The 16,900-nt window shown below is 44.3% G+C and overlaps 1 protein-coding gene across 1 annotated transcript; it reads left to right on the plus strand.

The window, feature by feature from the left end:
• Nucleotides 1-3,297: 3,297 nt before the first annotated feature.
• Nucleotides 3,298-14,637, plus strand: FBXO47 (F-box protein 47). Its single transcript, XM_009637031.2, has 11 exons — nucleotides 3,298-3,454; nucleotides 3,877-4,047; nucleotides 6,940-7,016; nucleotides 7,565-7,642; nucleotides 8,781-8,889; nucleotides 9,992-10,168; nucleotides 10,822-10,968; nucleotides 11,580-11,722; nucleotides 12,122-12,281; nucleotides 12,967-13,079; nucleotides 14,467-14,637. Exons 1-11 carry the CDS (start codon nucleotides 3,433-3,435, stop codon nucleotides 14,635-14,637), a joined length of 1,368 nt encoding a protein of 455 aa, XP_009635326.2. The 5' UTR covers nucleotides 3,298-3,432.
• The last annotated feature ends 2,263 nt before the right edge of the window (nucleotides 14,638-16,900 follow it).

The raw sequence follows: 16,900 nt of genomic DNA on the forward strand, positions 1-16,900 counted from the left end.
GGGCGGGATTATTAGTAATGCTAATGAAACACTACTGGAATAAAACACTTCTGTTGCCTGTAGGAATTTCTTCTCCCCAACATGTACGTGACCGCCATCAGCCACCTTGACAACCACCGCCCTGAAACGGAACTGTTTGGTTTTTTTTTTTCCGTGTTTGCAAACATTTCTGCTCCTGAGTAAACTACACAAACACAGGTGTGCCCGCCTCTGTGCACCTGTCTACACCGCTATGCCCAGACCCCCCTTTCAACCCCTGTAGGTAGTGACGTTTGACTGAAATCTCGCTTTAAAAAAAAAAAATCAACTTCAAAGCATAATTCAATACAAATGTATTTTTTCGGTTTTCCCCTCAGGGACGTGCTCACCGGGGCCCCCTCGCCCCCCCTGCCCCATTCCTCTGCTGCTCCCCTCAGAGGCAGCCTGGCTGGAGCCCTGCCCCAGGGGGCTGCTTGGAGGGAGGGAACTTCCCTGAGGTAAAAAAGAGCTCGTAAGGTGTCGTCTGTAAGTAGGCATCGACCGCGAGACCCTCTCTGTTACCTCTGTGTAGGTTTGGGGGATCAGGTCCCCATTTTCAGCCCCCTTAGCCCGAATTTTGGCGGGCTGTGGGGGAGAGGGGCCGCAGAGGAGAACGCGGCCTAGCCCGTCGTTTTGGCCTAAAGTTCTGTCGTATCCTGGCTAAATCCGACCCAAAAAGCTCAGCTAAAAGGCCAAATATAACCCACACCCTCAAATACTGCCAGGCTGAGGAGCAAAATCAGCCTGGGCTGAGGAAAAAAAAGCAGGCGCTGGCGTTTCCCTGCCGGTCAGACCCCGAAGGGCAGAGCCAGACCCAGCCCTTCCTCACAAGAAAAGAATCCCGGTCGCCATTAGCAGCAGGGTCAGGATTCCCTGAGCTGTGCTTTCTACTCACATTGTTCAACAATTTAGACGCTTACAGGCCTGGTTTGCACTACCGATCCAATGTAGAGCCTTTAGCATGAATAAAAATAACATTTTTTCTAAACTGTTGGTGTAGGCCAGAGGGTAACAAGTACTAATGTAACTCCGCGGCTGCGCTTGGTGCTCTAAGGTTTGTCATCCCTCCCTTGAACTTGTACGTTTTTAATTTGCTCTGACAAGGAAAAAGAGAAAATTGGGGGGGAAAAAAAAAAAAAAAGAAAAAAAAAGAAAAAAACCCTGTCGAGTTAATATTTGAAGCGATTCGTTTCATGCTCTTTGTGGCGAGGCAGGGAAACGGAAATGTTCCAAACCAATCTCCAAAGTAAACAACCTTTTGCAATAAATGTTTGCCAAATGCTAACACAGGGCTCAGAGAAATATCAGGACAAAAGTGCACCCATTAGCAGGAGTTTAGCGACTGCTTAAGGACAAGAAACATTCTGGAGCGGCTTGAAAGTTGATGCTTTCTGCCTTGTAAACAAATTAGCTTATAGCAACAAATAAGATGACCCTTCTTGGCTAATATTATGAGTTTAGCTTGTTAAATATTTAACATTTACCTTTCAATTTTCCAGCCCGGATTAAGCAGTTCTCTAAACAAGCGGTATCCCAGCAGCAGATGGAGATGCACAGACCATTGCCCCGCTTTGGCTGAACTCCCTAAGAAATAAAAAACACACTAAGTCAAAGAGGAAGCAAATGGGAGCTTTCAGTAAAGTGTCTAAGCTTTGGCTTTGAAACTCGCTGCTTGTACTCATTTTTATTTACATTAATTTTATCTATTTTATTTATCTATTTTATTTACATTAATTTCATCCTCTAGATGAAAATAGTGGTAGTCAATTCAACTTCAATCAAGTTGAATAGAAACTGACTGGAATTGGCCCAGCATTTCTGAAAACCTCCCTTGTGGCGAAGTATTTTTTTCTTCCATATAACACAATTGCAGACCCGAGGTAAGATTTAAAAAAAAAAAACAAAAAACAAAAAACAAAAGACTGAAAGATGCCATAAATCCTTACAGTACAGTCCTGCTAAAGACAGTAGGGGGGACGGGGGAGGAGAGGAAAGTATCATAGGATCGCAACTTTATTTCTAAAGTATGAGTCAGAAATATGTATCAGATTTGGCCTGTCTTGGGCAAAGTTTAGTGGTGCCCTGTTCATAAACAGGAGCGGAGCTGCTGTGTGTATTGTACACAAGGAATTTAAGTTGTCTCAAATCCACAGTTGCCTGCATAAAATTTCCACCGCCTTCAGACTTCGCTTTCTTTGCTTTCAGAAGACAAACATTTTTTCATACAACTGTATGTTTATCTGTAGGTGGTTTCTTGATTGTTCTTAAAGGTGTTACATCAATTTTCTGTCTCTTGCCCGAGCAGCGTAAAAGCCTAATGAAACGCTAATTTTAGGAGCAGTTACATTTGCTCATGAGCCTTGTGAAAGTTTCAACTATAAGCTGCTTTAGCTAGCTAGGATTATACCATACCTAAATTAAAAATGCTTCCAGTGAAGTACAGCTTCCTTAGACGTACAATGCAAACTCTATCCAGCACACAAGCCCAAGTCAGCCAAACCCATTTGTAACACTTTTAATGAAATGCCCCATATTCTTTCAGTTGTCAGTACAAACAGTGCTTCCATTGTGGCTGTGGTAATTTTGCTCGGTGGCATATTAGAGAGGTCTGGCTTGCGTGCTTTCGTAATAAATATGAAGGATGTTTGGAACTTGTTTTCTGTAATTTTTGTAAATTTTTAATCTTTGAAACAATGAGGTCTATTCTCTGAGTGTATTTCCCACTGATGGTAACTGGGATGTTGCACTGCAGCTTGGATGGGCTCCAGTTATGTTACCAGCATTGCTGCCAGCTCTTGTAATTATACTGCAGCACTCATTCTCTTTGGCAATTTCCCTGAAGCCTCAGCTGCTGGAATCAAGAAATAGTGTGGAAAATCTCAGTTAAAAAATAAATAATAAAAATTAAGAGGTAGTGACTCACTAACTCTCATAGTTGCCTGACAAAGTGAAATGTAGCTACTCTAGAGACTCAGAAACCAGAAGGTAAATCAAAAGAACATATTTATTGATCTTTTAAAACTAATTACTTTTCAGACCCTCATGATTTTGGGAAAGCCTGGGTCACTGAATTTTTTCACATAGCAATACCATGTCATTTATCCTATGCGTATGGCAAGATTTGCACACTTTGTCGCTGTGTCTCCAGTGGAGAGATTTTCCTCTTAGCCTAGTTTTGGGTACAGTATTTTCCCCCTCCAAAACCAGGACTTTTGTATTTTCTTTCCAGGTTAAATTTATGGGACTAACAGAACAATGACATCCATGGCAGGGACCAGCTACACCTTGGTTCCTAACCAGAAACACAGGCGCAGTAACCGTCGCTCCAGACAGCGCTGCAACAGCTTGGACACAGATTCCCAATCTCTGCCAACACTGGGATATTTTAAAATACTTCCATTAGAGATCTTTCAAATGGTATTGAATTACCTTTCAGGTGAGAATCTGGTAAGAAAGGTATTACTTCCAATATCTGAAAATTACCACAGGAGTTTTCCCTTTAGAAAAAGCCCTTATTTAAATTTTTTTATCATTTAGCTAGTTGAAGTCATTTTATGTGACTTATTCTCTGAATTTTCGGATTTTATGCATGAAGAACAAAATGACCAAAATTTAAATGGTAATTACAAACTATTTGGAATTATTTTTTGCCTATTATGTGTGAAAAGCACTCCTTAGATCTATCCATTTCTAATTATTACAGTTTGTTGGCAAAGGAGATAAACAGTAATTAAAATTTGTTTTATTTGTAAATCTTATTTCTTGCCCTGTTTTTGAAGTAAGATAGAGTTATTGACTGGCGGTCAGCATTTTTCTTGCAGTGAAGACTTACAAGTATACTGGGTTTTGCTTTTTCAGTGAAGGACATCAGCATGCTGAGTATGGTGTCGAAAACCATTAGCAACCGTCTTATTAATTACATCTCAACCCCATCAGGAAACCGAAGGCTCTTACTGCAAGACTTTCATAACCTTGAGCTACCTGGCAAGAGAGAAGGATCCTATATTTTAGAGCACTACAAATCTCTAGGTGATCCTTTAATGCAAATGGTAACAATTAGAGGAGAACCAAATGAAGCTAAAAGGTTTCTTCTGTTACATGCATTGATCGGTAAAATGGTGAGGATATGGCCCAAATCATTTGTGCAGCTCCCTCTGAAAGTGAACTTCCTCCCGATGCCAAATAGCCCACTCAAATATCATTAACTGGCGAGGGGAGGTAGGCGGAATTACCTGAAATGACTCCAAAACCTCTTAGTTACGGAAAAAATAATGTATGTTCTGCCTCCTCTGTTTGTTTTTTCATACGAAATAGCAGGCAGGGCTTGGGCAGAGGATCAGTTCTCAGTAGTAGGTGTTTCCAAATTTAGTTTATTTGGACACCACCACTGGAAACTGCAGCAGAACCCAAGGCTCCCAGACCCCACACTAGCGGGAGGAATTTGGCTGTTCCGACTGCCTTCATGTATCACTTCGGAGTAGCTCGCATTCCTCAGTCTGGGAAACCTAGCCGCGGCACTTAAACCCAGCCTAATTCTAAAGTGACCAACACCACAGTTGCCATCAGAAAGCCTGCCTGGCAGTCTGCTCGAGATGTACTGCAGACCACATTCCACTTCTTGGAAAAGAAGTGCGCTCATCACAGAAATGTTATCACAGTTGTCGGTGACTCTCATTCTCCTTGGCAGCTTTGTATCAGAGCTCAAAGACTGAAACAGGCACGGAGAACACATTTTCCTCTCACTCTTAGCTTAAGGGCAATGTGAAAATGTCTACACTTCCGCCACCGTGGTATACCGTGTGCTAACCAAACCCTTTCTGGGTGTACAGATTCACTTGTTCTTTCTCTCAGCTGCTCAGACCTCTTTTGGCACAGCATTATAAAGCTAGATCACAAGAGCGTGGGTTCGATGGTAATGAGGAGCGCTGCACGTCCCTAAGTTCAAAATTGTTTACTTTTTAACTTTTCTGCTAATCTTTAAAACACATTGATTCTAAGTCAGTAAGCCTCGGAAACGAAGCCTTCCTTTACTCATCTTGAACACTGAAAATTTTCTTCACCCACCCACCTATCAGTGGTTCTGCTATCATAGAAGCAAATTAAATTAAATCCTAATTTAATCCACATCAATTTACTGTTACCTAGCTGATAAAAAATGTTTATTTGACAGAGAAATAAAATGATGCCATGGTTACATGCAGAATTATAAGCATGGTTTGAACTTAAGCCATTAAATAAAGGCATACGCAAGGTAAAGGAATGCTGCTAAAGTCATTTAGACCAAAGACCTCCTACTGTAAGCAATCCACGTAGGTTTGAGGTATCTTAAGATAATCTTAGTGCTTTATTTTTAAAATGAAGCCTGAAACCCTACAATTTTTTTTTTAAAAAAAGATATTAAAAAAAATCATTTGGGCTTTGTAGTAACCACATACAAAATGGCAACTTGTTATTTAAATGTAGGTGAGAGCCCATCGCTATAGTAGGCCTAGTGGTAAAAACCTGACATATTCCAATTATAAAGATCATTAACGATATCCGAGTCATCAGTGGAAGGCTCAAGAGAATGTTTTTGTGAAGAGGTCAGTTGCAAAATCAATATTTACTTTACAGCAGGAAAGACTGGACTCGATAGGAAAAAAAACCACTCCTGTTCAGAGAGCCAGAACGGGGCCTATAGATTACAGAAATCACCCTTAAACTCAGAGGGGTCTGGCTCCACTCAAGGCCACGGTAAAATCTTCCAGTGCATTGTAATGGGGTCAGAATTTCAGTCATTGTTTCAAAAGGATTCGAGGCCCTATCCTGCACAGGGGGATTTTGCTGTACAAAAGCAGGAGCGCTGCGGCAGCACCTTCTGCTCAACCCAACTGTTCCCCACCCTGACGGCTGTATTCTGATTTGCAGCTACGCTGCCCTAACAGTTTCAACTATTCTTCAGGGAGTGCTCTCCGAGGTCTACTCTAGTGAATAGAAAATTTACTTGACTGAGCTTTGGACCATGTCCTGGGCTGATGAATAAATTAGGTCTGTCATGTAGGAATGCTAACACGCTTCTAAATAAGGAAGGAGTCAATTTAGAACCGCAGTAAATGCATAAAGTACTTTTTGACATTGGAGAAGTTATGTGTTTTTTGGGAGACTGACAATTCAGGGGGAAAAAAGTTTCCTTTCCCTCCCCCCACCCCCAAAGTACATGCTTTTCTGTGGATTTCTTGATTAATTAACAAACAAGATATATACATATTTTATTCTGGTAAAAGTTTTTGAAGAGCAAGCTGTTAACCCATTTTCTATCAGTAGCGTAGAAAAAAACCGCTGCCTAACAAACAGCTGTTCCACACTGTAATGAACTCCAGACTTTGACATCCTGAACACATACCATTTCAGTCCCGTATAGGAAAATAATTTTACCTCTTAGCTACGTTTTACATTAACACAGTTTAGAATATTTTCTTTTTAGAGCATGTGGCTATCTTGAAAAAATGTTGGAAGCTCGGCTTTCCATGATGTAAGGGGAAAACCAGCATTCCCCAGGGTACTGTTAAAAGAGGTGCAACAACTAACATTTATTTCCAATATTTTTAAACAGCTGTAATTCTAAAACCAATGCCGTAATTTTAATAGGGCTCCAACTGTGACTAACAGAGACTTTAAACCAACACAACAAACAAGTTATAGAATGGGAAGCCTACACACTCCCTGACAACATTGCTTTAGTAAAAGATGTCCCCGCTACAAAAGCGCACACCGCTTCTCCAAAGCCCAGGTTACAATTTTGTGCTGCTCTTTCCGCCTTGCCACAGCAGCTTTTTCTCACTGGCGCGTGCACGCCTGCGACGCAAATGCTTAAGCTAATTCAGCAATGTATGCACCACGTATGTACGCTCACCGCCGTGTGTGTATTCATCTTGTTCACAGGGCTGTTGCTTAAAAGGTGCACGCTTCTACTGCCTACAAAAGACAGGCTGAAGTACATACACAAGGTTCTCTCAGAAGTAAGTTCACGTTCCTTGCACTACTGTTTCGAACTTTCCCTTGCCCTTGCAATACCGTTTCTGTGAGGCAATCGGTAGCTGAATTATGCCTTTTACTGTCCCTTTGCTGGAGTTTATTACTACCGTGTAATGAATTTATCGATTTGAAATCAGGCCCTTTTTAAAAACAGTAGAAAAGCCTAAGCCAGCGTATTGAACACCAGGCTGTTCTACTAAGATTTTGTATTCCGAGATCAGTGGGGTTTGACTTTACTTCAGTTTGTTGACCACTAGAAATTGGGCAGTGGAAGAGTGCAGAAATTTTACGCTCCTGAAAACAGGGTTGCTGCTCTTAGCGTGCTTTTGCACACCCAAGCGACCACAGTTTTGAATGGAATGCTAAGCCATAACATAGGTACTGTAACTCGTTTCCTTATACGATAAGGGAAGGGAATCCTCCTGCATCTCTCCAATCGGTATCGATGTACACAAGTAGTACAGTGAATTTTCAATCACAGGAATTAACTTGTGGCCATTTCAGAGAAATAACTGGTGTTTTGCACTTGCAGGTTTCCTGTTTTAAACTTAACGGCTGTCCAAGTCCTTTGGATTGTTTAGGACTACAGTGCTATGGGGTGTTTTTACAGGTAGAGTATCTTTATGGAGAGAAGGCAAGTATCGCAATTATAAAAAAAAAAAAATTAAGGTAGCTTTCTAAATTATCTGCCTTTTTGCAAGATATTTAGAAGTAGAAGATGGTTTTGAGCCTTGGGAGTGGGGGGGGGAGGGAAGGTATTTATTCTCACAGTTCTCTGAATTTCCTTTCTGGTTGTTAAAATTGCTGATTTGACTCTTGAGAATTCCTTGGTCTGGATTTCACTACCAACCGGTCTGGATTTTGATTAGCGATTTATTATCTAAGAAGACATTGGAGAAGGGGAGCATTTTATTACATGGCTTCACATTCACAAATGAAGAGCAGGGATGGTTTAGTTTAAAAGTAAATGGCTACACACATCGTATGCCAGAATATTTGTTAGCTTAAAATTAATTAAAAAAAAAAAATCGGTGTCAAATGAATTAGTTCAGCAATCTGCAGTTTATTTCCTGTAATGACTGTGGTGATTGCAAATACGCAGTAAAACGCTGAGGGCAGGACCTTTTTAACACTACTTGAGATGTTTGATTGTGAAGTGTTAGGATTGCCGTAATGGAGGCTTTACTGGAGAATAACATCGTTTAAAAAATACAGAAACAAATTCTCTCTTGGAAGAACAGGCATTTTGAGCGCATTTCCTATGCATTTAAGTCTTAGAAACTTGTGCCTACAGCTGCTGTATAGGTATGCAGCATTGAAATATTTGATAATACAAAAAACAAAAAAGAAAAAGTTCTTATCTTTCCGTGGCTAAGAGTTACAGATAATTATTTGTGCAGGGACATTCGTCTTTGTAGCAAATACCTGTGTGTACTTTTCCACGTAAGGTTCAAAAATAAGATCTTGGCCCCAAACGTGGAACGCCATTAGCAGGTTTTGATTCCAGGCTGCATTAAGCTCTCCCATAACGTACAGCATCCCTCTAAAAACCCTACACTCCTCAGGGAGATGATGTGGGAGATACACTGCTCAGGAAGGTGTCATACCGTGCTCCAGGTATGACACCTTCCCTCTCTGTTCTTCTGATAAATTGCGGGACAGATTTATCTAATATGAGAAATAGCACTGTGATCAAAATCCGTGGCTCACTCTATTCATTTTTACCCCTTTTCTCTTGTGATCTTCAGATCCTAACAGCAGGCTGGGACGAACTAGAGTGTCACCGGGTTTTTAACTTCCTCTGTGAGCTGAGCAATTTACCCCGTAAAGTACAGACAGTTGTCAGCAGCAAACCGGGTAATCATCAAAGCAGACAGAAGCCCTACAAAATCAAAACGCACTATCATGGAGAAGTCAGAAAATGGATCTGGATTACTGCAAACAAAATGAGTCTAGAATTGAGAACGTTTTAGCTCAGCTACGCTGTGTAGCACCAACCCTTTCCTGACTCTCATGTATATTCTGTTGGCTGCAGTATTACGCAGAAAGTGGGCATTCTGAAGCAAATACTTGGCCTTCATATAGATGAGTACAGCTATTTTTGACTCACCAAAAGCAAAGATAAGTGCTTTTGTCTTTGACACATATCCTGTAGTGGAGAGAGTTGTCTTGAGAGGCGTTCAGATTTTTTTGAATCATGCCATTATCAAACCAATGCACAAGTTACGTATATACGTAAACAGTGACACAGACCTGAATCTTTCCTGCTGTACCCCAGTGCCAGTGAAATCAGTGGGAAAGGAACCAACGTAGAAATCCTTTTGTCTTTGACACATATCTTGTAGTGGAGAGAGTTGTCTTGAGAGGCGTTCAGATTTTTTTTGAATCATGCCATTATCAAACCAATGCACAAGTTACGTATATACGTAAACAGTGACACAGACCTGAATCTTTCCTGCTGTACCCCAGTGCCAGTGAAATCAGTGGGAAAGGAACCAACGTAGAAATCAAGTGATGCAGTAAAAAGTCAGGTTTAATCTTTCAGAAACACGACACTGACGTGGCGCATGCCTCTCAAGAAATTCTCACGTTACCCAGCGCAGAACTGGGCATTGCTGTGGAGCACTTTGCACGCAGCCATATACACACTTCCTCCTGATTCTGCTTACTGATGCCAAAACCCAGAAACCAAAACACATAGCTGGGAGCCCTTGCAGACACACATGGGCTGCTGCAGGAAGGTACCAGAGGGTGCAGCGCTGGATTCTATGGCCTGCATTAGTGCAACGTAGCCAAAAGAGCCAGACGGGGGAAGTAACAGCTGAGAATTTAATTAAATCCCCCTAGATGTTTATGGGCGGCTTTAAGAAAATCCTTCCTATAAAAAAAAAAAAAAAAGTGATGACCTGTATTGTGAGAGGCTTAATGGATTTATAATATCTACACTCTTCTACCCCAGGAAGTGCCCGGAAGCTAGAGCTGCGGATAAGGTTATACTGTCGCAGCGTCTTTTTGAACCACTGGATTCATCGAAGTGATTCTGCGTTTTGGTTGAGTCGGATTTTAAAGCCGTGGCCCATGGTCAATCAAGCTCGCCTGCTGTATATCATCTTTGGGCCAGTGTCCTCTCTTGATGGCAAGTAGCCTGGGGGGGGTGTTAATTTGCAAAGTTTGTTTCCCGAGAATGAGATTTCCTTGCAGGGTGCAGCGTTTCTGAAAACCAATCTTTATGCAAAGAAAATGTAATCGTATTGCCTAGAAAAAAATCATTCTGCTTAACCAGACCTTACTAACATATATAAAACACATAAATCACATATATGTGTATGTATATGTACATCCATATATCTATATATATAAATTTACAATTTAAGTTAAGAAATTGCGCTGCTGTTCCTCTATTCTCCCCTGCTTAGGTCAGAGTTAGCTCGAACGCACCTCAAAGAAGCATTCGTTTCCCTGAAGAAAAGCAGGCTTTCTCACTCAATTCTTTAAATCACCCCTTGATTCGTGCTGCAACTACCAAGCAAGACCGTGCTTTGCCAAGAAAGGTCGGACCAGATGACCCTTGAGGTCCCTCCCAACCTGGTCTTCTAGGACACCACTGTCCCTACTAAAGTGACAGATGGAAAAAAATCTCTCCCTGTCACAAAGACTGAGTTGCGTTACCTGAATTTCCCTCCTCTGGCTCTGCTGCAAGGCCCAGTTTAGCACCTTCCTTGTTTTATAAAAAAAAGGAAAAAAATTACTTTGTCACTTAATAGCAGTTGTGATTAATATCTTGCTCAGGACACGTGGTTTGGCAGAAAATGATAGAAGGACCGACAGATGAGACCAGTCTGAAAGGCCTGGCAGATGCAATTAAACTGCTGTACGACACAGAAGCTAGAGAATGGACAGCAGACGATGTTATCAGTCTTGTGGATGAGCTGTCAGGTGTGGTTTTGCCTTTGTCATGAATCCATAGGATTATATGCTCGTGTCCTCCAAATCTGGCGGTCGGTGCGTTTCAGACACACGGGTGCCTTGGGAAACCGACTGCAACGTTCCTTACAGTAGCTGTGGCGTAACTGGAAAAGTCGTTAGACTGCAAAGCCAGGCAGTAGCTGGGGATGAAAGAAACCCAGGGCCGCTTACGAATTCAGGCGCTCTTTCCACCATTGTGAAATATTTTTAAGAATCCATGCAGACCTTTAAAAATTCAAGTCTTGTCTAGGCAGTATTAAGGAAACGTTGTCCAGGCTGTGCAAGCTGGAAACATAAGGTTTGTTCAAGCCAAAATTCTGCTGAACAATGTTAACAGCTACGTTGAACGTTAGTTTTGGGGGAGGTTCTAGCATGGAAGCTATCGTGAAGAGCTCTAACTGTGTTGCCGGTAGGAATTGCTTATATGACTTCATTGCTGCTACTGTATTCCCGAGGGTATCCCCTCACAAATTCCAGTTAGCTATCAAAGCCAACAACTCATAAATTCACGTCTTCCAGAATAGTTTTTGTGGCACTTTTTGTTCAAAGATCACTAAAATTCTCTCTATTTTATTACAAAGTTGTTCCCCGGGAGTGGCTCATGGAGAACAACGCTCGGCTTCTTATTCTGAGTGGAAACAGCATTTGCTTCACTTTCATGGCCAGTAAAGCCGTGAATGGAAGAGCCGTTGAGTTAGCCAGACTCATGGTCTTCCTGGCTTTGGTGAGTACTACTGACCAGCACGGGCTCGGGCCTTTTCTCTCTCCACCCCCAGATTTGCTTTCTCAGACTTGAAAGCCCTTTTACCATCTACTCCTACAAACCAGGAGCAAGTCCAGCAAGAGGCTTGGTCCCCTTCCACCCTCTGGTCCCTTCCCAGCACATCTCTGCAAGGTGGCAAGCCTGTCCTTGAGGAGAAGTACCACTTAACAAAACGTTGAGCAGTTCCTCCATCAGCGTGCCCACAATAACAACAACCTCATAACAAACCCCAATTTTCCAGGCCACGGCTGCAGCTGATCCATTAGAATCAATAGTTAATTCTAAGATGTAATCTTGCCTTTTACGGCATTGCACTCCTCATAAAAAGCGTATTTTTCCAATATTTCCTGTGTATGCCAGGTCTGCGAGAAGGACCTGTACTGCATGGACTGGGCAGTAAAGATGATGCAGAAGGTCTGCAAAGTTTTCAGCACTCCGGGGGAGAGAAACAACTTCCTGCAGTGTGTGGAGAACGCCTTTGCTCACATGATCATGGACATGCTCCAGGCAGTACTGGCCGGTAAGCCTGCTGCTCCGCGAGCCAGGACGAGCTCTTTAAGCAGGAGCGAGCGCTGAGCGAGGCGACACAGCGCGGCATCACCGCCTGTCCTCCCTCCCTCCCTCCCTCCTTCCCTCCCCAGGCAGGGCGATATTGGAGTGCCTGAAGTTTTTTTGAGAACATAAATTAACGAATCAAGTGTCGTAATTGGGAAAGACTTTTTTTTTTTTTTTAACCGATCTCTCTTGTCAAAGCAATTCCCGGTGCTGTGGATGGTGTAAACCAACAGTCTTTTAAAATACATCCCACCAGAGCGTTGGGCCTGGGGTCCTTTCGGGCTCCGCGCAGCTGCCAGCCGGCCTGTTCAACTCGAGAGGCTGCAGTTGCTCCCTGTCTGCAGCTTGCCAGCCTTGATAAAGCCTCAAGACTGATTATGATGGCAAGCTCAGTTAGGACAGATTTTTTTGTCTTAGCGCGCAATTGTTCTTGTCCATCTTTGGACAAGCTGGTGAAGGAATTTTGGAGGGAGGCTCCTGTGTTATTTCACAGCTGTCCTGCCGTCAGGTGCAGTAGCTGATGCCTCATCAATCTAAGCAGGGGCTGCTGCTCCAGCCTCTGCTGACAACACTGAAGGAGTAAGGTTTATCTTCAAAGCAGTCATTTAGTTTCACTAACCGTTTAAAAATGTTTCTCTTCGCCCTGGTAGGGGATCAGGAGGAAGAGGACAGCAGCTTTTTGAATTTGTTTCACCTTGTAAACGCGCAAGCAAACTTCCATAAAGAAATCCTGTACCTGACCATGAGAAGCAACAGCGATACTGTGTGATGCTCGGAATTCTACAGACTCTTGCTCTACTCCTGCTGGATTTTTCTTTAAACGTTTTCAAAGCAGTGTCCAATTGTTTCTTAAATTTCCATTCCAGCAAGCGCTGGAGTAGCTGTGGGAGAAGCTAGTGCCATACACGTCAGACCAGCTGAACGAGCTCACGGAACGCATGGGGGGGACCTCTGCGTGTTTGCAGCCGAGTTCTGCGGGGTTTGCTCCTCTGCGGCTGCGTTTCGGCACGCTGAGGAAGCAGGCTGGGGGCCTCTGGTTTGGGAACATAAGCTGCATTCTTTTCCCACTGTGTATGTTTGCATACACAATAAAAATGACACGGGTTTCATATTTGATGTGCGTACACAAATTGAAGAATGTTATCTTAGTTTAGAACCAAAACCATTTTGATCTTTTAATTTTGTTTTCTCTTGGGAATCGGAGGAGAAAAAGACAGACGTAATCAGAGAAGCATGGCTACAGTTTTCCAGTTTGCCAGGGTCTGGGTAACCCGTACACCCTGCGACAGAAGCGCTCCGTAGATCGTACGTTCAGTTTTAGCAGAAAGAGGTGATTCCTGAAAGCAATTTAACTGCTTTGATCAAGCAAGGCAATTTTTTCCCCCCCAAACTACAGGTGCCTTTTAACCATCAAGCAGAAGACACTTCAAATCCCTCGCCCTGCCTAGCGTAACAACCGAGCTGTTGTTTTGGCCTCTGTAGGACTTGGCTAAGTTGAGGACACGTGTTAAACGCACATAGGCTAAGATCACTCTCCCATTAACATATACAAATGTTTGCGACTTAGAAAAAGTTTCAATTTTCTGCTATATTGCCTTCAAACCAAAAGCATGTGATGCATAATAAAAAGCACTTTACCGCACGTCGCTTACAACACAGCAGCTTTCTTCGTAGCACTAAACAGCCGCCTTCTCCACCCGAACCACGTCCCAAATGTTCCAGTGTCCCTTCCAGACCAGGCTTTAGCTGCAGAGACCCGTGTTTGGCTTTGAAAGCCAGGCTTCAACTGCTGGCAACAGCTAACCACTACCAATTTCTCTCAGCTGCCCCCACTTGATTTCATCAGTAACGAGCCGACCACAGCTCTGCGATGGTTTGCTTGGAAGTTCCCGTGTTAAAAATTCTTGCGACAGTTGTTGAATGCACAATTACAGACAGGGTTTGATGACGTGACGGAGTGGATAGGGGATATATAAATTTGCTGGGGATCTTTGCAGCGTGCCGGTAGATGGCAGAGGTGAAACCTTCCCCCAGAGGAGAGTCTGCTGCCAATTGCTTCTAACCACCCTTTTCTCTCACTCTTTGAAGGTTGTATTTAAGAGCACGCTGCAATACTACAATTGCGCTGCAACCACGTGTTATTTCTGAAGCAAGCAAAACTCAAGGCTGTCGGACAAGTGCACGTCGGCGAACTGAACGCCTCCAAACTGATCCCTAATGAGCTCGAAACAGGAGGAGAAAACAGGCCGGCGGCGCGTGCAGAGGCAGGGAGCTGCAGCCGAGAAGGCACCGAGGCGGAAAGCTACGGCCCAGATCGTTAGCCGCTCCCTCCCTTCGTGCGCAGGACTCGCTACCGAGAAATAACCTCAAGCGATGGAACCCAGAATAATGGAGTGGAGCCTTGAACCGCGGCGCCTCCTCGGCCCGTTGTATTTCTGGCGTGTGACGCTGCTCCGCCGCGCTGCGCCACAAAGCGGCCCAGGGCTGGCGCAGGTTCTCTGCCAGTGCCCGTCTCATCTCCCGAGACCCGGCGGCAATAAATTACAGCCCATCACAAGGGGTGCCATTATGCGAGCGCAGCGATACAGGAAAAGTAAGTTCTTTGATTCACTGGCAGCAGTCGACAAAGATGAAATGTCAGCTCTGCCGGCACTAGCTCGCTCCCGCAGCAGATCCTCCAGGAACGCAAGTTTTATGCGGCTGCCAATTGTCAAATATTGACGGCATTTTTAATTATTATTAACCGCTTTTTTTTTTACCTAATTCTTACCTACGCAACAGCTCAGCAAATGTTTGGCGTTACTTTTTGCAGCATTCATACGTACGCCAGCATTTCAACCAGACGAGGACTTTTCCTCCCCGAAGGATCAGCGCTCGAGCCCACCGAAGCGGTCCTTCCCAAACCAGTTTTGTTTCAACTGGAAAATGACACCAGCCTTGCGGCTTCGTTTTCCAACATCCCCGTCTGATCGGCTCTCGCGATTAAACACCACTGGGCTAATGGCGACCAGGTGGGGAGCCCCCGGGGCAGCACCATGCTGCGCCGCAAGAGCTGGGACACTTGAGAAAATGGCGCTTTTTCTTCTGCTGCCAAATTTTAACGTGTTTCCCCTGGGGAGTTGATAAAACCCTCCCAGGACGAGAAGCGAAATCCTCCCTGTGCCAGTGTAGCCCTTTTCAGAGCAGGGCTGCACCCTGACTGCAATCTGAGCTGCGGAGCCCCAGATCCCAGCTGCTAAATGCTACCCCCGTCCGCTGCCGCCGTTTGTCTGTCTGCAAACACCCCTCCTGCCTGCTGGTCTCAATCCCTTTGCAGTCCTCAGCTGCGGGGCTGGGTCGCTTCACCTTCCAGCCTGGAGCTGGCTGATGTGGGGCAGGGAGGAGGGGGTCGTTAGGCAGAGCTGACGGGGCGGTAAGGCCCGCCGAGGGGAGAGAAGCATTCGGGGTGAGAGAAAATTATTGTTCCTGGTTTCACACTCAGCTGAGTTTCCATTCCATGCATTCCTTGTTACTCACTCGCTCTTAATCACTGCAGATGTTGACATCAGATACAGACTCACGAAGCGGAGGTTACTGAGAACATGACTTATGCTTGAAGAAATTCCTCCCAGAATGTTTCAAGGTTCTGATTTTCGACTATATTTGGTGGTGGGGCACAGAGAAGCTCTTCGGTACCTCCAGGGCTCAGCGGTCAGGGACCGCCCCGGGTAGCTCAGGCTGAGGCTGGCGCACTGGGAAGACACTGGGGGAGCAAAGTCACCAACTTTGTCTTTCTCTCGGGAGTTTTACTAACAGGAAATTGCAGTGTCAAGCATTCAGCTGGCAACGCTAACCGCATCCAGCATTCCCAGACTCTGAAATCCCTCTTCTTTCTATAAACACCGCCTTCTGGAAGTCTTATCAACCGTTCCCAGCGTACCCCGGTGGTGCCTGCACAGCCCCTGCTCTCCCTGGATCCCTGTTCTCTCGCACCCCCTCGTGTGATGGTGCCGTGTGTAACTCATGAGACGTGAGCAGTTTTGCCCATTCTGCATATTTCAGGTGTTTATTGCTTAAAAAAAAAAAAATATATATATATATATATTGCTGGGAGTGACCAGGCATATGAAAATTTTGCCATCTAGGAGGATGAAACTTTCAGTCTGAAAACAGCGTTGCATGTGGCTGACAGTGTGAGGGCAGGGATCGACGCAGGGCTTAATGAAAGGACAGGAAAAATTCTCCTGATGCCCCAAAAACCTTCCCAGATTTCTCCAAGCTGGGAGAAATTGAACTCTGAAATGTTCTTTCCATCCCACAGAAATTTCCATCATATTAAAAATGTTCCTTTTTCTACGCTGAGATGAAGTGAGACCTCCCGGAGCTTCCCTGACCACCGGCGGGGGGGCACCTCCCCGCAGAATTGGGGTTTGCTCCCAGAGCTGCGCGTGCCCCAGCCCTGCAGCCCACGCCGGGGGACGCGTTTCGGCAGAGGCGACACCAAGCAGACGTGTTCACTCTCCAGTGTCATTCCTCTTTATTTCATTTCCTCGAACGCTTTTCATTAAAAATATAAGTGCTTTTCTAAAATTAAACCCAAACCAC

This window comes from Egretta garzetta, unplaced genomic scaffold (genome assembly GCF_000687185.1).
Source record: "Egretta garzetta isolate BGI_Z169 unplaced genomic scaffold, ASM68718v1 scaffold324, whole genome shotgun sequence".
NCBI classification, from domain to species: domain Eukaryota; kingdom Metazoa; phylum Chordata; class Aves; order Pelecaniformes; family Ardeidae; genus Egretta; species Egretta garzetta.

Coding starts and splice junctions, on each gene's coding strand:
- FBXO47 (XM_009637031.2), top strand. CDS start 3,433: ATGGTATTGAATTACCTTTCAG. Junction 8,890..9,991: donor AGTTGTCAGCAGCAAACCGG/GTAATCATCAAA, acceptor CTTCTACCCCAG/GAAGTGCCCGGAAGCTAGAG. Junction 10,969..11,579: donor TCTTGTGGATGAGCTGTCAG/GTGTGGTTTTGC, acceptor TTTATTACAAAG/TTGTTCCCCGGGAGTGGCTC.